This window comes from Lampetra fluviatilis, chromosome 35 (genome assembly GCF_964198595.1).
Source record: "Lampetra fluviatilis chromosome 35, kcLamFluv1.1, whole genome shotgun sequence".
NCBI classification, from domain to species: domain Eukaryota; kingdom Metazoa; phylum Chordata; class Hyperoartia; order Petromyzontiformes; family Petromyzontidae; genus Lampetra; species Lampetra fluviatilis.
The window spans coordinates 1,563,375-1,588,449 of NC_136309.1; the positions used below are offsets into that span (position 1 = coordinate 1,563,375).

At 44.5% G+C, this 25,075-nt stretch overlaps 1 protein-coding gene across 1 annotated transcript; it reads right to left on the reverse strand.

Moving 5' to 3' along the window:
• Nucleotides 1–1,899: 1,899 nt before the first annotated feature.
• PDPK1 (3-phosphoinositide dependent protein kinase 1) lies at nt 1,900–24,995 on the reverse strand. Its single transcript, XM_078872651.1, has 14 exons — nt 24,875–24,995; nt 17,894–18,220; nt 17,302–17,344; nt 16,431–16,568; nt 14,996–15,140; nt 14,122–14,219; nt 13,151–13,226; nt 11,300–11,368; nt 10,671–10,767; nt 9,427–9,600; nt 8,509–8,846; nt 6,739–6,796; nt 5,550–5,702; nt 1,900–3,808 (listed from the first exon to the last, which is right to left on the reverse strand). Exons 1-14 carry the CDS (start codon nt 24,896–24,898, stop codon nt 3,692–3,694), a joined length of 1,857 nt encoding a protein of 618 aa, XP_078728777.1. The 5' UTR covers nt 24,899–24,995; the 3' UTR covers nt 1,900–3,691.
• Nucleotides 24,996–25,075: the final 80 nt, after the last annotated feature.

Genomic DNA, 25,075 nt, shown 5'->3' on the forward strand with positions numbered 1-25,075 from the left:
TGCCATCGTTGAATTTGCGGGTAAGGGGCCGTCCATAAATGACGTCACGCGATTTTGTACGATTTTTGACCCCCCCCCCTTCGTCACACGGCGTCAAATGACGTCACAAAGCTCTGCCCCCCCCTAAAACCATATTTCCATCTTTTTTTTCCCACCCCTCCCATTTTTGGATGCACGACGGACGGACACAATAATCCCCTGTAGGCTGGTGTAACCAGGAGGTTCCTACCAGTATTAAGATATAGCTAGAACATGCGGTTAGCAAACCCCGTGGGATTTGGTTTGTATATTCCTGATCGGCACAACACTTCTTCTGCACGTGGTTAACGGACTTGATGCGCATCACATGGCACCACTTGACAATATTTCAATATCCATCTAACAGGCATTGTTAATACAATAACTAGCCGTATATAATTACAGGACTGTAACATGGCCAATTAATTTATTATTTATTTAAACGTGTCTCCATATTTCTCGGCCTTCTTGTAATAAGATCTATTGGCTCACACCTGGTCATAAAGGTCAGCTATTTTCCTGAACGCAGTGGGATGCCTTCAACGGTGTTACATAGATTTAGCGTTTAATAATTCATTATACGGGAAATTATTTTCAGACTTGACAAAAATGCCTTCGTCCGTCTTCACGAACCATTACCCTGAATTGGTTTCACATTGAAGTCTCATCAACAGCCAAGACGGGTTGCCTGATGATGCACGCAATAACCATACACACGATGTAATTACAATGAGATCTCCGGTCTTAAATTTCGATTTAAAGCTTTCTTGACTGCAATCATTATCAGGTGATGATTTATTGTGTTGCTTGTGTTGCAGTCGAGACGTAGAGAGAATTGTATTGTTTAATTTTTATTATTTTATTCTTTCCCTTCGACGTGACTTTACCAAAATAATCGAGAATGATTCTCTGGTCTTCTATTATCGTGATATATTCTTCGCACGTGTCATTTTGTGTACGTCAGAGCTGGACAAACCAACTTCCATCATCCCACATTCCCCACCTTCTGGGTCAACGCACAAGGCTACCTTTACAAAAGCTCGTCTGCATGAGACCATCCAATTGACAAGCAACAAAACAATTTATTTACGATTGAATATCGCTATTACACACTATGAAGCCTAAACACATGCATATCATACAGAGAACCTGCAAGTGTTGGGAAATTTAAAGCAAAGTGCTAAAAACCAACACAATCCCACCGCAATTATATTACCACAAATCAAACACACAAAGCATAACAGCGCTTGGTTAAAATGTTGACATTTTACAATAACCCACATTCAAAGGCTATACATCTGAAATACTTACACAACATTGCCCTTGAACATGAAATGAATCCGTACAGAATTTATATATTAGATTTAAATAAAACAAGAACACAAACTGATGGCTAAATAAACATTAGCCAGTAAATAACTTTAGTCAAAAATATGAAGTGTTCTCTACATGTTAACAATTGCAAACTCTAAAATTCTCATCAACAATGCTTCACTGCTCCACTAAACATACAATGTCCAGAGCACTCCGCAAGTTAACGAATCAGATCTAGTCACTGCTCACAGACGCACGTCAAATGCAGCGGGTGTGCCATGAATGTGCACGCACTTTAAAGTTGACTTTAGAACCCAGCCAATCGGCGCGATGAAGACATGCTGCGTTAAGAACAGCAACTTGCACGTGTACTTTCATTGGCAGATTTGACCATATGACCGTCAGTAGCTAGCATCATGAAACCTGTTGTTTATCTGTATGTCCCATTTGCCTTAAACAGCAATGGTCCAACAATGTATTACTGCAAGAGCTGCTTTCATTACCAATGGAACTGCCATGCCTGTACAGGTTCATGTTTCCCTAAAAGTCCCACCCACCCAACCCCCCGTCAATTTAAATTGCCACTCAACTGCCTACACGGAACACTTTCTACATTTTAACTTAACGGTATATCGTTTATAAGCACTTCAAATTGACAAGAAAACTTGCGTAGACGCGGCGGAATTGGTGGCAAACCTGGAAGCCTCCTGTGAACGCGAGTGCATCGAAATGCATGGATCGGCCCTGTGTTCTGCAGACTGGAATATATAGTGGAAGGTGGAGCAACGGCTGCAGTGGGATGGTCACCAACTCATCATGGACAGTTTGGTTCTCAGCAGACGCTCCCGAACACGACATCATTACACCTTCTAATTCAACACGTCACCACTCGCTAGCATCCAAGCCAAACACAAGCATAGGTTTAGAGGAGTACCATTACACATTGTAGGATTTTACAATTTGAAGCAAATTTCATCCCAGGGAACTGGTTGTGTTTAGTAATGTTTTGCTGTGCCACCCACCGCCTACATTTTTACAAAGAATGGAAGACAAGTATTTTATGTGCATGACAATGACTTCTCTCTTAGAAATACCTAGCAATGATGGCAGACCTGTTACATGTGCAACTATAAATAAGCATTTTGCCTTAGGCCAATGTGAAGGTCTTTTATGTTCTTAAAATGAAAGTATGTTAAACATTCATCGTATAAGTTTACAAAAGCATTTGAATAAGGAGACTGGCTTTAAAATTTAGTGTTTCCAGGACTATGATTTGTTAATTATAATTGATGTATACTACAATACAAAAGAAGCATTTGATGTGCAGTCATACATACGTCTATGCCTATATATTGTATCACTTTAGAATTGCTTAATTACTGTAAAGGGTTGATTGTAAATTTTTGATATGTATTATTCACAATTAAAATGTTCATTGGTACTGTGTGCCATCTATGCACTGCAATATGCCTGTAGCTTATCTCGTGTTAATATTTTGTGTGGATTTGTAGTTGTATTATAGTGTACTGCATGGCATATTGGGAGCTACAGATTGTTTTTGTATTGAATTTCATAAGTTCTCCTACACGACGTTTGCATGTTGTATGCAAAATGCAAAGCTTGTGTTGTTTACATTTGGTTTCATGACAAAGTCAGAAAATTAACTTGAGTCTCCCAACATGTGTGTGAAATAAAACAATCTACTTTCTCTATAACTCTAATATGGAACGCTGATCTTGAAGTCACACAGTCACGGTTACATAAAAGTGGGGGGGAGGGGGGGGGAATAAAAAAAAAATAAGGCCTACATTGTCATATTAAAATCAGATATATCAACTAAAACAAATCAATACTTTGCCAAATATATCATTCTAAGCGTCCATGACGTCAGTGATTCATGAACGGCTTCCCCAGCTTCCTTTACAAATTCCCCCCAAGTTGCAGGATCCACGTGAATTCGTACAGCATCACAGCACAGCAAAAACGCGGCAGCACGCAAACGCCCCCCACGGTGCAGCTGAGTGTGTGTGGGTGCACAGCAAGGGTCTGGTGTGCACAGTGAAACAAGAGACAGTCGCTATCAATGTCTGGCCACAACAGGCAGTCTCAAACTGTTAAGTGTTTTACAGATATTAGTCATACAAGCTCGCACCACAGGACAGAGTAAGCTCAAAGCCCACGGTGTACATTACACGTATGCTCCATGCTCCTGTTTGGAGGTAATGGACAGTGATTGCAGAAAGTCTGAGGTCAAAATCTTCAACTCCGTGTCCTAATGGCCCTCCCAGAGGGAGCGTGCACGTACGTGTGTGGCAGCCACTTAGACATACACACGGCCATCCACAAGCGCATTTGCCCTTCATTTGCTGCTCTGCTTTTGGTGGTTTTTGTAGGTTCTTTTCCAAACCTCTTCAATCTTCTTGCACCAGGTGTGGGCATTGCAACGTGGGTCCATCAGGTAGTAGGTTCGGTTCGGCTGGAAGGCACACACACACACACGCACAGCTTTTATTTACAAAGGCAGTAACAGGAACACTAAGATGGCTCTCGCTACAGTGCTAAAAGTACATGTCTATTGATTAAACCGGAGCACTCTGGGTCATAAACCCAACGAGGCTAGCTAATGGCTTCCCTGGAAAGAGGTGAGGAGTTGGATTAGGCTAAACATATTGCGGCTTCCTTTGATGGTGAATTTGCCTGAAGGGCCAGTAAACCGTCCTTGATTTTGTGCAACACTGTCTAAAGACGAACAATGTGGGTGTCTGCATGTCTTTATTCAAATAGGTAGAAATGTTGTTTAAATTATTTGAAAAAGCATTGCTTATTATGTATTTGCATTGAATCTCAGACTACAATAGCGGTTAGCACGCTGCACTACGAACCTGGAGACCCGGGTTCGATTCCCGCTCACGGCAAACACCAGTGACGATTATCTGAACCGGTCCTGGGCCTCCCCTAGGTCGACTCGGCCTTAAATGAGTACCTGGTGCAGTGTAAACATCGCCACTAGGGAGACAAAGGTGGCCGGGCGTGGTGTTGGCCACCCACCCCCTCGTGTGCTGTGCCGGCCTTTATAGGTGCTCGCTAACAGCACTTGTCCCGACAGTCTGTTAAGGCTATACGGGGGATCTTTTTATTCAAATAGGCAGAGATGTTGTTTAAATTATTTTAATAAAGCATTGCTTATTTATGTATTTGCATTGAATCTCAGCCTGCAATAATGAGCTGCATTGTGCGGACATATATTTGTGCATCTTCCATTTATATTGTTACGCCAGCAAATATAATCTTGCAGATTAGCTCGTCTTTCCCCATTCATATGTGCTTTATCGAACTTTGCCATCTGTCATCCGAGTGAGAAAGTGTAACAATTGGTATTGTGGTGCTTGTTAGTGTAGTGTAACCGTTTGGTACATGGTTACGTGGGAGGGCCAATATTCAGCCCATAATCTGTGCGATACCAACTGTGCTCCAATGCAGAGCATTAGTTCCTTGAGCCATTCGTTTTCACGCAATTTGATAACCCACATTCGCTAACACATTGGGTAAAGTTTCGAATATGGCGAATTAAGCAGTGGATTGATCATGGCTGCTGACGATGATTGTTCGACAAAAAATCTCCCTGCTCAAACAAGAATTGGAGCAGCATTTCCCCTTCGCCCGCTGGCTGTGAGAGCCAGCGGTGCACATTTCACATCCACGTGGCAGAAGCCACACCCACTGATAGCATTCCACAAACAGATACTCATTTTATTCACCATAGTGGGATAAATAATGGGTCACGTTAACCCCCAAACCAGGATATTTATTCACGACCTTAGAATTGTGACGCAGCGCAGATGTGTGTAGAATTGCTGGGAGGCGACTGTAGATGTGTATTGCGCGCAGACCTAACGGTGTGTACACGCACGTGTGTGCGCGTGTACAGCGCGGTGTACGTACCCGAGGCATGCTGTGGCCACGTGCACACACAATAACGCAGTGAACACAATGTGCAAACGCACATACACGGTGTAAAGCATAAATGCACCTCCGATTAGCGTGCTTGGCTACGTACAGCACGGAATAAGTTCGACATACATATATACGACTGGAAGTTTTGTATGCTCTTGCTAGTCAACTGCATCAGAAAATTAATTTAAACTCGGTTTGAACTTGTCCTGAACATTTTAAGCCATTGTAAGCCGGTCATGCTTGAGTGATGCTCAAGGACGTACTGTGTGTACGAAGAAAGTCTTAAAGTTCTTGGCTTCGGGTCGCAGCTCGCGGGACCAGGGGATCTCGCCCTTCAGGACCTTGTTCACAGGGTCCACGTAGTATAGGTGAGGGCCTTCGGTGAGCAGCAGCTGCCTTCGGCGGGCAAACAGGCCCTGGGCGGCACAAACACAACGGCACACTCAACAGACGTGCACACGAATGCCACTGCTTGGAAAAGATGTTTACGCGGGGCATACCAAACGACTCACTTTGCGTTCAGATAGTCAATTTAAAGGTGTGCGTAAAAATGCATACTCCACTCCTGCTATCCTATTGTTTGTTGTAGTACAGAGTTAGACTAATGGCCTTAATCTAAGTTCTCTTGTGGTTCTTGTTGTTGTTTGACTTGCATCCCACTGGGATTTTTGCACACAGTGTTGGTGTACGGTGTTTTTTTCTGCAATATTTTGCTGTCTTATTTTGGATTTTCTGTTTGCACTCAGTTACATATTCACTTTAAGATGTTTTTTGTTCATGTTTTTGTTTTTTGTTTGTTGCGGTTGCACCCGATTCAAGAGCCGAATTGCTCACAGGGCTATACCTAATAAATGAACTTGAACTTGAGATCAGAAATTGGGGTGCATTGTAAGATGATGAAATTTGTTTGCTCCAACAAGGATAACACTCGTAAGGTGGAAGTGGACAAATCACCCGATGCAACAGCCTCCGTAAGAAATGTTTAGACTCGGCGAGTCCTTCCTGGATAAATTACGTCGTGATGCTGCGTTGGCAGTGTTGCACAAGTAAAATTAACAAACAAAAAAGGCAACATTCGTCAATAACACTGCTTTCATAGAAATGTCATTTAATCGACAACGTTTTAGGGAATGGCCCTACTTCATTGCACATAAAGGTCATCAGTAAAAATAACAATTGTTTTAACAAGCATAATTAAATATACAAACCATAAAAAGTTAACTGAATTTGAAATTAAAAAGGCCAATAAAACTATTATAGCAACTACAGTTCACACCTTACAGGTGGCTGGCATGAAACGTCACAGTTTACAGCAGCGAGGGCCAGCCCAGATCAGTGGGTGAGTGGGGATTATCTGCAGTGGTATAACACTGTAAACAAAATATCCAGTGGAATTAAGAGAGTCGGTTGAAACAAGGGCAGTACACCAGTGGTGCTTCTAAGATCACTTACTTTTCTTTTGTCCACTGGGCCCATTTTGAAGATGAGGTTATTCTCCACAAATGGGTGCCTGTGTGAAATACATAACACAAATCTAGTTATGTCATCATAACTCAAGCCTCCCCTAAATCACGTGCCCTACGTGGACAACCCCAATCTGAATCCTTCCCCTCCCCACATCGCCCCCTGTGGAAAGAGACGCTGCTCCGTGCAGCGATGCGGCCCTCCCTATCCTCATTTTTCCTGACCCTTTGCTCCCCATTTTTTATTTCTGATTCTCGCTCTTCTCTTTTCTTTCCCGTTTTTTTCACCCGTACGTTATCGCCTTCATTTTACTCTCCTTCCCATGGTGTCAAAGGTAAAAAAAATTGCCCGTAAACACCACTTAGGGTCATAAATGGCTGATCGAGAGAAACTTTATAATGTACGAGGCTTATTTAATTGACTACTTCTTAGTTTTCGCCTGGATCACCCATCTTCCAGTCACACACCACATACTTTATTGAACTACATCTCCCGTTGGTCAATTGCGTTAACCACAGGTGCTCATTCCTTCCGAGTGCAGGCTTCTTGCATGTATGTGTAGTGACATCGCTGGATGGCACCATGCTGGAAGTGCAGTACCGGCCCTACAGGACACGGTGTGTGTGGGTGCCGACCCAAGGAGAAGGGGTCGTGTGAGGCCATGGCACTCTGGTTGACCCGGGAGGACACGTGACCGGTTAAGATGGCAGGGGGACCCCCCAAGAGGGGGCTGGGGGGGGGGTCATGTGAATGGGACCCGGGTCATTCCCGATGGTTCTGGAGCCGCAAAGAATATAAGCCAAGTCCCGAGAGGGACCAGGGTTGTTGGTCATCCTGGGAAAGCAACCCTTCGTCTCCGATCTCAGTTCTACGAGCCTTCCAGCACGTGGACTCGGGTCCCGGGTCCAGAGTAACAGTTACGTGGTAACTAGTGTAGTTAGCCGGCTGGTCACCAGCCTAGATTGTGGTTGTTGTGTTAAGGGGAAGTTTACCCCGTGTGTTGGAACTAAATAAATGCGCTGCCTCCAAAGTCTACGTCTGCGACTGAGTTGAACCCACTACATATTGGACACAACGGGGACAGTAGAAATCAGCAAGGTCTAAGTAGAATGCAGAATAAACTTACTTTCTCCATATCCATGGGAATATTCAAATAATTCCAGAAAGTGCACACTACTGCGATGTGCCATATAGCCAACTAAAAGTTGGGTTGTCAATTTCTAATTTACTTTAGGCACGCAACAATGCATTGATCCAGATTAAAATCAATGCTTACACTCACAAAACACTCATCAAATCGTACATGTGAGAAACAATCAAATCTGCAAAAATTAGATAATAAAATGGGGAGAAACAATCGCCAGATAGGTGAAGTGTTACGTGCCCAAATGACTTGCTAGGACACACACTAACCTTGGCAGTGTGGCGACAGCTACATGCATCAGCAGTTGGCAATATTAAATTAGGGCCAAGATACGAAATTTCAGATTTTTTTTTGTTTCAGACGGATCCAAAGGTGTCACATGCATGGTTGTCACATGCGTTTCCCCACCAACAGCGGCATAGGGTGGAGATCCCTTTCATTAGCATTAAGACACATTAAATAATGACAAAATGTAAACGATCCAAAAATGTGAAGAAAATTCCCATCCAAAATTGTGTTTAAAAATACGGAAATCCAAATCGTTTTAATCCCCAAACTCGCCGTGACCTAAGCCTCACTCTCCACCGTGGTGTCTACATCGGAACAAACGGTACCATGGGTTGGCGCGGGCCTGCTTGTTCAGCAGCAGCTTGCGGTCCTCCTGCGAGAGTGCCAGGTTGAAGTCGAGCTCCAGCGAGTGCTCATCCTCGTTCTCCAGGATGTACTGCTCCACGCCGCCGGTGCGCACCCTCTCTCCGTCGCGTGGCGACACGCCCAGCGAGCCGGCCTCCCTCTCAGCACGCCCGCCTGCTCCGGGCGACACGCCCACATCCCGGTAGCTGCCGCCGCCGCTGCTGCCGCCGCTCGAAGGCACCCGTGCCACAGAGGGGATGGGGATGGGTTGAGTCTCCTCCACTTGCATGTTGCCGAAACCGCTGAGCAGGTCGTCGTACTGAACGAGGGAGAATAGGGAGGCAGGAGAGAGACCGGCTGAATGAAGAGGTCAAAGTGAAGTGACCAGATAGGCTGGCAAGGCTAGTTTAGATCACCAAAATTAGTCACTGTTGGATTCAATAAGACAAGAGAGGAATAAATATGAGACTCTCAATGGACTCGTCTCAACCTACCCTCCCCCATCCCGCCTTTCATCTCACTTGACTCCGCTCTGCACACTTGCTGCTCTACCAACGAAGGATTTCTAAGCCCCCAGTCACACTTCCCCTCCGTAAGGGTATTATTTGACCAAACTTCACCACAATGGTTCAAATTGGTGAAAGTTGGTTGCATTGACGTGGACGCACCGAAGTACACTGCACCAATGGATGTTGCCGCACTGCCCTCTGCTGCCCACCGTGTAAAGATTCAAAACAAAACTGCGTCAAGAACTGCAAAGTAGAAACCACTCAACTATTGCCTTTCCTATGACAACACAAAGCACCAGGATTGCAGCTTTGGTATAAAATTGCAGAAACAAGAACAACAACGGGCAGCAGCAGTAGCAACCAGTTGCAAAGTCCTAACAAACGGCGTACATTGCCGTAACAATCCTCGTCGTCCTCCGTCATGGCGGGCAGGTAGGCGGTGAGCTTGGGCGGGATCTGCAGGTGGAGGTCGTCCCAGCTGATCTCCGAGAAGAAGGGGTGGCTCTTGAGAGGCGGGTACCCTCCGCACTCGTCGCAGCCCAGTCGCTGCATTGGGTCACTCACCTAAAGCGAGTGCGGCAGCGGCGTTAAGAGGTTGGGTATTGCCACGACGTCGTAACGGACCCCATACGATGTAAAATATCAAACTATAGCGATGTAAATTTCCGTTACTTTGTTGTCACGTAGTCCTGTCTACGTGCTGTGATATACTTCAAGGTAAAAAAACAGATTTCTTTTAAAGTTATTCGACTGGACTCAAAATAAGCCTGCGATAAGTTTGAGTAACTTTGCAATCTATAACCCTATGTGAAATGCAATGTTGTCAGAATATAATGACGTTAAAACCAACAACAATTTATCTGGAATTATTTATAGAAAGCACTCATTTTACGTGTGAAAGATGTTGTTTAGAAATGTAATTATTATTATCAACTTCAAGTGTAGTCATTTAATACTGTCTTGTTAAATATTTGAAAACATTAACAAAGTGAGAAACGCTAATCATGTGACAATATTTCTCAATAGGAATAACAATTATTGTGACTCTTATGTCATACAAAAACATCGTAGTATTGTCATATCATGGCAGGCCGAGTCAGAAGGCTGTGCCAAAACAGGTAAATCAGTAGCACACAGGAAAAAGCCCGGGTGCAAAACAACACAAATATCCCTGCGTCAGCCGAGCTCGGCTGTTTACAGTATTGACTGAGCACAGATTAAGGCCAAGTCAGCTTACACGCACTCGAACGTGCTCGTGGAAACTACACACAAACGTTACAACACGCATACAATAACAAGACTACAAAAACACTGCAACACATGCCCAGATGTGCAAGTACTAAAGCACACTGGTGCTGATAAACACCAATAACTATGCAGATTTACACAAGTAATTATATAACCCTATTTGCACAAAAAGACACCAACATGTACACACATTCACTGTGGGGAAACCAGACAAACACAGCTACCATCCTAGTCCTGTGTAAAACAGATAACATCCCACATATATCATTACATTTGTATTTCTCATTCATATGGCAATGTAACGGGGTAGGTATACTAGGAAAGTATTTTATCTGTAGAATAGCGTCAATGTATATAACAGAATAGCCTGGCATGGCCGTCCGTACCAGCAGCTTCTCCACTAGATCCTTTGCTTTTGGGAAGAATTTCTCCGGAAACTCATACTCCAACTTGATGATCTTCTGGAAGATTAAATATTCATTGCTGAGAACAAAACAACCAAGACACACGTTCCAAATTAATGATGAAATCTCACCCAAGATAGGACAGTGCACTGCAACCAATGTGTTTAATCCATTTACACAGGAGATAGGAAGCTGTCTAATTAACTCATGATCTCGGAGATGGGGAAGGCAATGCTTATTTACATCATGGAGACACAATATATTTGGTGCACTCTATAATAAATACTAATAAAGTAACATATGTATCCAGTAAAGCTTCACCAAGCCTCACTCTTTTTCATGACAGTTTTGTATTGAGATGTTTGTCCAATTTCATCCACACGCCAGGGGATAACAAATATCAATCTAGCATTTCACATTTTACGATAACAACATACATCAGTAATGCTCGATAACTGATACTAAAGGGAGGGGGGTGCATTTCGATGTCCACTGAAATTGTTCGGTATGAATAGGTAATCGGCTGATAAAAACGGCAGAGTGAATTGGTCTAAATCTAATTCACTGTTAAAAGTCAGAAGTGCAGACACCCGGTGGGGGTGGCAACTTACGGGGCACGAAAGGGAGGCAGACCGGCTACCAGCTGGTAGATGATACAACCAAGTGCCCAGAGGTCAGAACTGCAAGCAAAGTGAGAGAGCAGAGATTACTCAGCAAAGCACATCAATCAGCATGGGCTGTTCAGTCCCGGGCAACATGCATAAACCAAATTAAGCAGCATAAATACACAAGGTAGATCATTTGCCCGTCAAGGATAGACCCTTATCACACTTGAATGGGTTTCTTTCTCTCCCAATAATACATCTATTTGCCCACGCATATTTCTCATGGCTCTCGGGACTATTTTCCATAAGCATCTTAAAAAAGCAATTGAAGTTTGAATTTAGGTTTTTTTAATCTCACAACCTTCTTCCACATGACACTTCCTGCCCCCCACCCCTAAAGCATTCCGTAAAAAGCGACGCAATCAGGATTGGCAAAGGCTACTATGAATGCCGTTGAACTATAGGATTGGGATCAACACGCACGTTTATCAAGCCAATTGAAAGGCAAATGTCCTAATTTGGCATAAACGTATTCACACATTAAAATCAAACCAAATGTTCAGGACTACAAGCATCGAATAGCGTGTACAATGATCGATTATTTCTGATATTGTTTGTGATGAATTCATAGAAACACTGTGCAGATTATAGTGGAAAGCCTTGTGGGTGCTATCCATTCAACGTGCAGCGCAGGGGCAAAAAAAAACTCGATTCTTGCACTGAAAAATAATTAACAGTTAGCTCTCAATTATCCGTGGGCAGATTATATGGGTTGTTGATTAACCGTGCTTGTGAAAAAATAATTGCATACAATCTTTACTGGGGTTGCTCCTCATTCATAGAGGGTCAGTGACTTGGTGGCACATGTGACCACAAAACAAGTTGGCTATTCGATTGCTTTCGGAAGCAAGAAAAACAGGTGGCATGCCCTATGAAGACATCTTAACCCCCATTTTACGTAGTTACACAGTAAACGTTTGCGAAGCCTAATTTACATGTGTTTTGCATTATCCTGTGGATTTTTTTTTATTCGGGCCATGCCCATCCCCACCCCCGATAATTATCAAGAGTTGACTGGAAAAACACGGAAATAGTTTAAAAGCACTTTGTAAACCCCCACTGCTCAATGAGACCTCTCCTCATCGTGTCAGTTTTGGGGGACATTTGTGCATACATCACCACGCTGGTGACTGAGTTGGTGAATAGGGAGTAAAATGTGCGAGCAACTTCACGTAGGTGTGCACATTTATTACTGCTGGGTGGACAGAGGTGAAAGGTTTAGTTTAGCCAGATTTTTTAATGTAGTATAGAGTTATACTTAAAATTTTAATCTAGATTGTATTGATTGTTATTGTGATCTAACATCAAAATGGGATTGTTTGCACATTTTTGACCGCAGCATAAACAAATGGTGCTTTTTCTGGAAGATTTTATTGCTTTTGTAGGGGATGTTTCAATTTGCATACCGTAAATTTTTTATGTATTTTGTAATTTTATTGTTTGTTGCGGTTGCACCCGAATCAAGAGCCGAATGGCTCACAGGGTTATTTCAAATAAATGAAACTGAACTGCTATGTCTGTCTAAATATAATGAGCCATGTCTCATGTTAATCTAGGAGACAAAGAGCAATATTTATCAACGAATACATAAGTGTACATTGCATTCTACACAAAAAAACACGAACTTTATCGAGCAAACATGTTAGGCATTCAATACATCTAGAAACGCAGTAATAAAACACGACGAACCACTTGGATGGCATCGAGAGATTATCTCTAAGGATTACTCAAGCAGCTCTCATTATGCCTCTCCTCCAGTGACCGCGAGGCATTGCTAAGCCACTGTGGTGGGCTCACCTCTTGCAGGCGGACTTCTCAGTGAGCAGCTCTGGGGACACGTACTGAGCTGTACCCACAAACGAGTTTGCCCGGGCTGCAGGGCGGGGTCAGGCAAAAGTACAACACGGTTTACAACGGGCAACGTACAATGCAAAACCATTCTGCGAGTGTTTAAACGACGAACTCCGCAACGGTCAGTTGCCCGTACAGCAAACCAAATCAGTGCGAAAGTCAGATTAACTAACTGCCCAAGTACAAGGAAAACATTGGTTTATATTTCAATCTTTTTATTTTAAAGTTCAAAATTGTGGATGATCGGCACCTATAGAACCAATGAATTGTACAACAGACTGTGCTTTTCAGAGCTGGCACTTGCGGTTGATCATACGGTGAACAAAACTGTAGTTAAGTTTTTACTCGCGGTTTGTGATTTTTGGTTTATTTCCCCCCCAATTACAATCCAATTGTGCTATCGACGACACACCGAGAGACAAAGATATTTCATTCATAAAATCTAAGTAGGCAGTGCACCACCTTGTTTAAGAGAATGGCCCCAAAATGTGTCACAGACTTGTAAAGTCATTAATTTGAGTAGGCCTCTTTACCCACGAGGGTCGCAGCTTTTTTAACGCCCTGTAAAGAGCGTTGCTACACGTCAACCAAACCAAAGTCTTATATTTATTGTGTAGTCATTGGTGACAGGCCTAAAACCATAAACTCACTACATTCTAGAAGTTGGTTTATGCAAGGGTGGCTGAAACCCAGAGTTGTATATATGTATGTTGAACTTCTTTCACACTGTACGTAGACAACCTTGCTAACTGTTCCGTTCTTTGACATGGTATAGATTCTTTGGAGGCAACTCAGTGTGTCCACTAATTAACGTAAACTTATAGGCGAGGTGTTTAACAAAATGTTTCGTGAACAAAATATCAAATGTTTCTAACTAGTTTACTTTCCAAAACCCAAGATTTAGTCACATTTCTCACCATGCTTGCTGTTATCAGATAGGATTTTAGCTGTGCCAAAATCAGTGATCTGGATATGCATGTCTTCGTTCAGAAGGATATTTTCTGGTTTTAAATCCCTAAAACACACACACACAAATAAAACGTATTTAATGATACTAGTAAACATATGCAACAATAATTATTTTAAACGCTCAGCAAATGATTTATGACCAGGGTAATATGCAGCTTGTAAATGAGTTATTTACATAATTCGTAATTGTTTGGAGCTTCTCTTCTTCACGATTTATAAAGTCAAACAAGACTGAAGCTAACACCGTGCATAATAAATAAAAATGTTACAAAAGGCAATCCATTAGTATTCTCACAATTCACACCCTCAGGGTTCAACGGATTGTTGCAATTCAGGTTAACGATTCTAGAACAAAATTTTTTTTACATTGTAGTAGTGAATGTTTGGTGGCCAGGGGTGGGGGGTCAGGTGAACCCATGAAATATATTTACAAACTGTGTCGAGACGTAGTTGTGATGTGATCACATTAAGACGCTAACATAAGAACAAACTGTATCGTTAAACATCGATTCTTACAAACAAATCGATGCACGAAACACGTATTACAAGAATCAATATTAATCGATGTTATTATACCACTAGCACAGGGCCTGTGCGCGCCACCAAACTTTCGTATCCATCACCAACAACAATTTCCACCACAAGACTGTGATTATGGAGTCATTTTACAGGATTGTGCAAACACAATATGGTGATTGATAGGACTGAGTTGGTTACGTATCCCGGATTGTGATGTTTAGCTAATGTCCCTAGCTACACACGAGGAAACAGCAGCAGTGTCCCATGCACACCTGCTGACCATGCTGCGGTACGAGCTCTCACCTGTGTATGATGCCGAGGCTGTGTAAATGTTCCAGGGATGACACAATTTGGGCCGAGTAGAATCGAGTGCAGTTCTCGTCAAAAGAACGGTGCTTGCGGATGTATTTCAGCATCTCTCCATTCTTGGCGTAGCTCAACCCAAAGTCTGCGAAGCTCAAGTTAAGTTCACTGCACGAGCAAAATGCCGAGGGGTCCACTTTACCATCAGGCTGTCCTGAGCGGAAACCTTAAGAGTGGCACCTTTTTCGTGGTCACGGTCAGTCACGCATGATGGTAATTTCATAATTACTACTTAGTCTACGGTGGAGATTCTTAAGGGTCTCCGTTATTATTAGGCATGTAAGGATTAACACCTCTCCCTGCAAATTGACCGTCTCGGTTTTGTAACTCCATTCAAAGAATAACTTCTTGTCTGCCTCAGTTCGCCAAGTTATAGTCCCATTAAAAAAATGTAACATTGTGCACTCTACAACCAGTGCACACAAATGAGAAGATTACAATTGGGTGCCACTAATTGTCTTAATATTAACGGAAGAAAAAAAAGTCTCCACCCCCTAGTTTAAGTATTTTTAAGTTCCTTCTGAGACATGAGCATTACGTCACAGGCAAGATATGTCGCCGTGAAAGGCATCCATGTACTAAAAATACTAAAAACAGGCACGGGCTGACTCCTTATGGTCAGGGAATGTTGCTGTGTCAGAGACTCAGAAATACGTTTTCCCATAGAGATATGCGGCTGAGAGGATGGCAGCCACGCTTCCTTCAGCCCACAATCTCAGCTCTGAAAACCTCAGTGACCCTGGGTGTAATGTACTGCGCACCGTTTGCATGTGACCTAGACTACTTGCAATGTATCCAACGGATATAAAGTTTTCTGCATCATATATGGGTGATTGCAATCAGGATGCACAATTGCAATAAATAGTGTTTGATTGCGCAACTAACGAGTTATTCAGTGGGTGGAGTCTCTCATGCCCTCTTCAATTATTTTTAGAGCGACTATGTAAGGCTTTCTTTGGCACGGAAAACCCCAAATAACCAGTCTCTGGATAAGACGCACATTGAAAAGTCCACATTTGAATGCAAAGACTCAAAGGTGGTATGTGGTAGTTGTATTAATTTACACACTTTTGCCAATCTACTGCTGGATGAAGGGCTCCCCAAACAGCGTTAGTCGTGGCGGTTGTTTGACAAAACTTCACGATGCTTGTCAACACAGACTGCTGAAGGATGGGGCCAGAATTGGTTCCTATACGAGTTACCATCAACGCTAACCATGGCTGGAAATCGAACTAAGTTGGCTGGGTTCATGGTGCGGCGTGTTTACACTACCACGCCACCACTGCAACCTGATTTTTCAAGTCATGAACTATCCCAATTATCGACATCAGAGGTCGGCGTCACATTAACAAGCAGGCAGGCGCAGAGGGGATACAGAGCTTCTCCTCGTCCTGGAAGGTGAAGAAAAGCTTGACGAAGAAGGGGTGGTTCAGCCGGGAAAGCACCTCTTTCTCTCGATTCACGTAGGGCACCTTCTTCTCCTTTATAATGTGTCGCTTCTCCAAGATTTTAACTGCAAAAACATAAATTAAAGTTGTTAATAATGGTAACCTTGTAACGTCTAAAAAAACCTTTTAAAATGCAACAATGTTATTTGACCAGGGAAGGCCCACGAAGCTATGTAGCTCTTTTTCAGAAGAGAGCTGGCCACAAACGGCAGCTGAACGTAGTGGTTCATCACACGGAAATATAGAGCAGCGAAAGACTCTAAAACGCGCGTTTCTAAATGTGGTTTGAAAAACCGGAGGACCTGGAGAAAAATAGACGTGACCACATGGAGAACATGCAGACTACAAACCTACAGTTGTCAGGGACGGAATAGAACCCACGACTTCCTAATTGGTAAGAGGGAAAATCCAGGAAGGGATTTAATGCAAATTGAGTAAAAAAAAACTATACATTTTGTAAAATAAGCTTTCGTGACAGGTCACTGGACCGGCAACATATCATACGACAGCAGACAACATATAACGTGGGTGTAATGCAGCTCTCATCATCATAGTCGGCTATGATGAATCCACTGCTAGCTGAAGGCCTTTCCAAGTCATCATAGAGTGCTAAACACTAAGATGCAGAAGATTATGTGGATGAGAAGTATCCATGTAAATATTCCAGGGAAAAAAAGTCTCCCTTTCCCAATGCACAACTAAAATTAAAAGTGTGTATGCATGGCTTACGTAATATTTTAACCAACTGCACATTAAGGGATTTTTTTCATGATAATTGGCATGCGTGTCTTTGCTTACTGGCATAATCTTTTCCAGTTGCCACCTCCTTAGCAAGCACCACCTGCAAGAGAACAAAAGGCGAGCAGAGCTGTAGTCAATGGCTTTAGGCATACACTGGGAATAACCTTGATTATTTAATTTATATTATAATCCATTCACAGACAGCTATTTTGCAAGCGAGAAGTGTAATGCGCACCAGAACAAATAAAAGCTAACCACATTTGTCAATACCACTGCCTTATAACAGATATATATATAATCATAGGCTGTTTTGGGAAATGGACCTTCTTCTAAACGACAGGTGCATTTTTTGGGATTTGTGCATCTCTACCACTGCAAAAACAGTCATCTACTATTTAAAGGCTGGCATACAAATGTTGTTTTTACGAGAACACAATATTCGGAACATTCAGCACATTACAAATGTCGTCAATCGTATCGTTTCATTTTATGTATTTTTCTTTACCGCCCATAGTTGCGATTCTTTGTCTAAATAGGAGGATCCCTCTCGCAACGATCAAGGACATTCAATCCCATTGGCACCGCCACGTGCGTTTTCATTTTCTGCGTCGCTCACGGTCCTCTGTGCTAGTCTACCCCGGAGACTGACCGTGGAGAAAGATCCCTCGCCAAGAATCTTGCCGAACTTGAAATCCTCGGGACGCTTCTTGCGAGGGTGAACTACCGTCGGCTGGGGCTGCGGCTGAGCTGTCCGCGAGGAGGCGGCACCGGGGGAGCCACCGGGCCGGCCGGTGGATGGTTGCTCCGTGGAAGTGGAGGCGTGGTCGGCCGCGGGCGACTGCTCCGTCCTGTGCGTGCCCTCGGAGCCTTCCTCGTGATCCCCATTCTCTCCACGTGTTCCCATGGCAGAAACGCCAAGCAAGGGTGAAGGGCAGGGCCCAAGCGCTCCCCCGGCCTGGATTTTGCACAGTACGGGCTGCAAAGGAGATGAAATGGAAAAGCATTGCACAACATTCGCGACAGATACTTAAGAATGGAAACCATGTGTGGTTTACACCGGAAAATGATTCACAAGTGAGTTTATAAAATAAAATCAAAACATGTGCTAAGATTTATGATGCTGAATTGTTGCAGCAGTGGTGAGAAGATGGTGGCAAATAAAAACTTGAGATCAATACTGGTTACCCTGATAAAAGCACAACCCTTTTTACTTTCTTTAGTTTACTTAAATTGTATGTTACGTTCTTCCAAAAGGACTGTGCTAAGTAACACAATTGTTGCATATTGCATAAAGCAAAACAATACTTTTGAGACTGATGGTGAAATGAATTAAACCACAAAGCAAGCAATATGGTTGTAACACAAGATGAAAGATTATAACTCCTATCTGCCATCCTCTTCTCGGCTCAACCAACAATTTGCAGACCAACAAACCCACAATTCTTCCTAATATCTGTGGATTCAAAGGATGTGAGCAATTTAAAAAATGGATAACAATGGTCTGCCAAAACAAATGATGCACCTAGACATTTTCCCACGTGTCCCGAGTGACCTACAGTGAACCATGCATCGTGACGTAGTTGCGAATGGAGGTGTAAGATTTTCGCCGCAGGTATGCATAGGGTTTGAGGTTGCACACGTGCCTCAATGTGCAGCTGCACAGTGCATGAGCACGTGAAGATACAAATGTGTGAACGTGTTGGGGACAAAGCGGTTTCCTTACTTTATACTCGTATGCTCTCTCGTCTACATATATCATGTGGGCCTGCCACACCCTGGTGAAGTCACACTAGGGTGTGGCCTATAGCGGCACAATATCAGCCACACCCTTGAACCATTGGATTTCACTACAAAAGTAAACATCTCATTTCCCTGAGCATCACACTTGTGTTGGATGACTCAGTCCAGCGAGCTCAAACAGCCTTGGTGTGAACCTGTCAGAGTTCGTCTTTTGGGCTGTGCTTTCAATTAAAAACAAGAAACCTCTCCCACGTGGGAGTAGTGATGCTAATGCAAAGCAGGTCCACATTTGTCACCCAAGGGCTCCTTTGACAAAGATCTCAAAACTGGTTTCTCATAACAATGCACTAATTGTCAATCGCTGCCAATCCACTGTTGGATGGAGCCCCCCCCCCATGCAGTGCTGATCATGAGATTTGTTTAACCACAAGTGAACAAGCTTGTCAGTGCGGATTGGCAAAGGTGGCAGCAGTGCCCAGGGCTGGTCGCCAATGCTGCTAGGCGTGGCCAAGAACTGAAACTTACGCCACGGGGAGGGGGGGGGTTCATCGCGCAGCTGATGAATCACTGCACCACTGCTATGGCGAAGGACTTTTACCTGGTTAAAAAAAAATCATCAACCTAAACGCCTCACATTTTGCAAGTAGCTCATGTAAGTACCTGAAATTCCCTCGACTATTTAACACCGTATACCAGGGGGGGGAGGGGAGCTTGTTCCGGCTTCAAATGCCAAGTACTCAGTGTCACATTTTACGAGGGCACATAAGGAAGAACAGAAATCCCCCTGGCCTCTCTCTAGTCCGCAGGGAACGTAGCCCACCTCATCACATGTCCTCTTCTTCGCGACTCCCAATATGGGGGTCAGTGGACGAGCGCGCATTCCTCATTTTTATCTCACAATGCCAAAGTTGTTGCGGATAGTTTGGAAGACAAACGAGGAACAATTTAAGATGACGCCATTGCGGCCCATTGATGAATCACTCGACCGCAGATCGTCTCCCTCGCAGTTGTTTACATTGGGTGTTAGGGGGTCTGTGGAAGGTGTGGACTTCACCGCAGACCCTAAATGCACAAAACCTAACTGACGGTTAAAAACAATTACAAAACGAAACTAGATGACAAAACTCACTCAAAAATGTGGCTATGAGCAGCGGTTAAGCTGGTGACCACAGGAAAGGTCATAAGCCAGATAGGTTTCCACATCTTCAGCCGAGGTGAACAATCTAACTAGGGGAAGGACAATGAATTCCCACGGCGATTCAATAAATTGCGTGATTTTATGCAAGAATCGTTTTTTTTTATATTACGGTAAGTAAGGCGCCTCTGGTGGCTGCAAGGACCGCAACAGTGAAGTGTTTCTGTAATGTATGTACATGTACAGCTCTGTTGTCAACCAACTTCTGGATGAGGGTGTCCTCACATTGTGTGGGTCCTGGGGGTTATTCCAACATACTTTGCCATCCTGGTCATTGTGGGTTGGGTAAGGGGGGGGCACGCAAGGTTGTTGCAAAGTAAAAGACAAAAATGTTTCGATGCGCTGCCCTCGGCTGACAACGATACCCCCAGCCGCCAAACACATGATTATAGTCGCCAACCCAAGCCCTGAGAGATCATGTACATAGGTAGATAATTTATTTCACGCTGTACGTAGCCAACCATCCTTAGTTTCCGAGATCTGACAAGATCAGGTACATTGCCGATGATATTGTCACAGACGTATACAAATCAAATGACATTGTAATGCATGCGATTTGATGCATGTAACGTGTGCTAAAAACAAATCAATATCAATCAATGAATCGATGTGTTGTTCCCTCCCTATGTCAAACTGTGCACTGCTCAACTCCCTTGTGCTCATTGAAGAGCGGACGTGCTTGAATAGGATTGTTGCAATCAGTAAAAAAATCATTAGAAGCCGGGATTTAAATTAGAATCAAGTAAATGAAAGCATTGATCACCAGTGAGACTCAAAGTATTGGAAAGCCCAGAGTACAGCAAGCTGATAGAAATCGTGATCGCTGTGTTGTTCTTGTGGTGGATCAACATTTTAACAAGTCAACAAATTAATAATAACCACAAAGTTTCTCCTCCAGTGCATGCTTCAACCAGCCACAAGATACGAGACCACAGATATTAAGAATGCCCACTCCTCCGCACTGCAAACCTCTTTGGTGATGCATAACCATACGGAACGTGTCTTAAAAATAAACTACAGAATATGCGTCTGCTTGATGATGACTGTTCTTCTGATTTTAGGCCAGGGATAATGACACATAACTTAATGGAGTTGACAACTTGTCATAAATAATTATGGGTGTAATGATGCATCGATGAATCAATGAATAGCTTATAATACATGTATTGGTTCGTGTGTGCAAAATCGATGTGTTTAAATGTATCCAAATTATATGCAAATTATACGCCGTTACATTTAGGATAGGAAATAAATTTTTTTTAAAAGAAACAAAAGCTTAAATCGCAGTCCTAAATGGCAACAATGTATTGATCATCAAGATTGTGAATTAGTACACCTCTACTCAAACAACCTGTTATCCTTAATTATCTAATCTGCAATTAGAGGGACTGGGGTATGTGAGATTCTTTCTATTGACTGCAGATCCCACACTATCCGTAGATAATCTTTTCTAGAAAAGAAAACCTTCGCCCCGAGTCCACACGGGCCATGCAGCGGCTCAGCGCGTGAACCAGGCGTGGGGATCCGCAGAGCAAATCGGACTTCTCCACACAGAACTAGTCCTCCCACACAGTCACACTTTACTCCACCACCACTTACTGACAACTGTTAACTCTGTGGAAGAGTGGAGCCTCTGCTGAGGGGCCAGATGCAAAACTGAAATTCACAATGAACCATCCCCCGAACGCAATGTTCGTGAAACGAAAGTTTGCATCTTCACGAATGTTTCTCAAAACAACTTCATACGAAATAACATTACAATTACACTGCAGTTACCTAAATCAAGATGAAAAACAGAGGTGCAGCCATGCAATAACTCGCTCACACCACTGTTGGTGGAAGGCCCTCCACTAGAGGGAGCCCTAGAAAGACCCTCCCAGAGGGGATTTTGGCCTACTCTTCAACACTGGCCAGACGCCTTGGGATAAGTGGATGTATCCACATGTATTCCACCATACGTCACCTGTGGTGTTACGATTTTTTTTACTGCTGGGTGGATGGATAGAGGTGCGGCGATTATTAAATCGTGCCCGGAGTTGAAACTTCCGTGCCGCGAGACTGAGAAAAATCGCCAATCTCTTCATTGCAAGCTCCGTGTGCTAACCATCAGGCAATGGCAGCAAGCTCGAATCAATAAAACATAAGGTAACAACATCACAAGCACATATCACCAAGAAGCACGGGGCATATCCATGCTTCGTGTAAACACAGGGGTTTTCCGAGCAATAGCCTGGGGCAAAAGTCGTCTTATCTGTAAACTTGCTCGTTATCTGTAACCCTCTCTCACACTCTCTCATCACATTCTCACAACTAGGAAGAGTAAAGAGTGATGGGCCTAAGTTTGAGTCAACTTCTATGGTAACCTTACTGGAATACTGTACACAACTATTACCATATTGGGAGTAATTTGTAGCCAGGCAGACGACTAGTACCGGTTTATTTTTTCTCCTCCCAGAGAATCGTTAGAAGCACGAAAGAATACAACTGCTGTGCTTCCCAGGGTCTCGTCGGAATATTCACATTCCGAAGAGCCCAATTTAGTAGATTACATTCTTGTAAGCCACTCGTCAATGGGCCACTCCCTGTTGTGTCGGGAAGACTCAGCCTCGATTCTCTTACGTGAGGTCTACTACAGTTCCAGATATGAAGCTTTCGTGACTGCAAGGATTCATACTCTTAGTTCTTTCGGTAAAGTCACGTAGGTAAATTTTTTTATTAAATTAATAAAACAAATATTGGCTACCACATTCTGATAAGCTCCCCCCTCCTCTCCTCCCCCTTAACTTGTATTTAAGAGCTTGCATCTTGGAATCCCTGCCTCACTTGATGCAGAAAATCTGGCTGTGACGGTCCCACCTGATGACGGAGACTTGTGTTGCCTCCGAAACGTCGTGATTTTTATTATTTTATTAATTTTAATTTCGTTTTTTACCTACGTGACTTTACCGAAAGAACTAAGTCTACTACAGTGTCGAGCCTCGGGTATATTGACACGCACGACAGACGGCGCTTCAAACACACGCGGCGCTCCACCCACCGCTTTGAAACTCAACTGAATGTAATTAATGCCACGGGTCCCTTTAATTAGCTCAGATATTCGAATTAAAACACGCAGTTCACAACCCGCGTTTCTCGCGATTCCACGACTGCTGAGCTGTGTAAAACTCCCACGGGCTAAACAACCCTGACCTCTCGTATCAATTTTTTTACACACCAAGGGATTTAAACAAGTCGTTGCAAGGGTGAACCTCAAGGACACACACACACAACACTCGGGGCGCTCACAAGTAAACAACGCCTTGCGCGTTCTCTCGCACACCTCTGCAGGCAATGAGCCGGGTGTGTGGGGGTATCACGGCGACAGCCTCTACCCCCTGGTCCCGGAGACACGGGGACCCCCGCATTAGGAGCCGTCCTACGTGTTGGGGGGGGGGGGTGGCGAGGACAAAGGCAAATCTGATGTGCAGATGCGGTGGTGGTTCCACCAAGTCCCCTCACTGCGGGCCGAGTTATATAAACAGTAGCGAGCGAGGAGAGGCGTGGGATCACTGGGACCAGTCAAGGTGGCCCCGTGATACACCACTTGCCCTCTTATTACCACTCGGTCACCATATTCTCAGTTCGTATTGAACCCAAACACCCTCGATTCCTAATCCAAATGAAAAGCACTGTTTCTCCTGAAGCCCCTGAGGCTGCAGCAACATCCGTTTTGAGAGCTCCTGCTAATAACCCACCACACCGGTTTCCCTGTCCTCCTGGTTCCCCTAACCAGGCTAATCCCCCCTCTCCAGGGCAATCTTCGCTCACATTGCGTGGCCCCCATCTCCAAGATAGCCTCGTCTTCTGCATCATCCCTCATAGTTCTACTTGACCCCCCCCCCAATCATTGCTGCTCATACCACTGATCGCCACTCCGTTCTCAACATCCCCCCCCCCACTGATGCTCCCTCCTGACCCTTGTTGGTTTCCTGAAACTCTCAGATTCCTAATCACAAACTTCAAATCTGGATTATTATCAGATTCCTCCGGTCCTTCCCCGCGAGCCCCTTTGACTTGTTGATATTCTGCTAGGATTTAGCACATCCATCCTTCCCTCACGAGTCTACACGACACTACTCTGCCAAAGTTCAATTCACCTCCCAGATGTCCACACCCTCCCACCCACCACCTTTCGTGATATTCCCAGATCCTCTTTGCTCACGCAGATCCACCTCACCACCCCTGTCCACCACTCATTCCCTTGTCCGCTTGATCCCCCATGCTCCAGACTAATGCCACCCCCTCCCTCCTGGCTCACTCCAGGTAACCCCGAGATCCACGACCCCCCCCCCCCCGACCGTTCCTCCTCGCTCCTCCATTCTCCCTTGCTCCCCTCGGCACCCCCTTCATCCCCACCACCATCACGCGCCTTCCCTCCGGGGTGATCTTCCCACGCACCCTACAATCACCCCCGCAGCTCTAATCTCCCTCGACCCCCTCTGTACCCCCACGGCACCCCCACGATCCATCCTCCATCCCGCTCCCCTCCCCCGCTCCGCTCCCTCAGCGCTTCCCGTTGGGCCCGGGCCCCGCGCCGCGGCTCAAGGCGCCTCGAGGCGCAACACAACACGCACGCACGCAAACAGCGGCGCTCAGCAGCCCCGGGGCCGCCGTCCGCTTCGCTCCGTTGCCGCCCGACACCGCGCGCAAACTCACGACGTGGCTGGACGCGCCGGCCATGAGAGAGGCAGAGAGGGAGCGAGGCCGCCCCGGCTAAACTCCTACTCCCGCCGCCCCGACACCACCGCCTCCATCTTCCCCCCCAGTGACGTCACAGCGCGCCACTGCGCATGCGCCATTCTCTCTACCCCCCCCCCATACGCGGCTAAGACGCAGGATCCCCCTCCCCACCCCCCA

What these genes read in the sequence shown, in the direction of transcription:
- PDPK1 (XM_078872651.1), bottom strand. Translation starts at nt 24,898, where the DNA reads ATGGCCGGCGCGTCCAGCCACGTC. An exon ending in CTGCCTCCCTTTCGTGCCCC is followed by an intron (nt 10,768 to 11,299) that starts GTAAGTTGCCAC and finishes TTTTGTTCTCAG; the next exon opens with CAATGAATATTTAATCTTCC. An exon ending in AGACTTTCTTCGTACACACA is followed by an intron (nt 3,809 to 5,549) that starts GTACGTCCTTGA and finishes TGTGCCTTCCAG; the next exon opens with CCGAACCGAACCTACTACCT.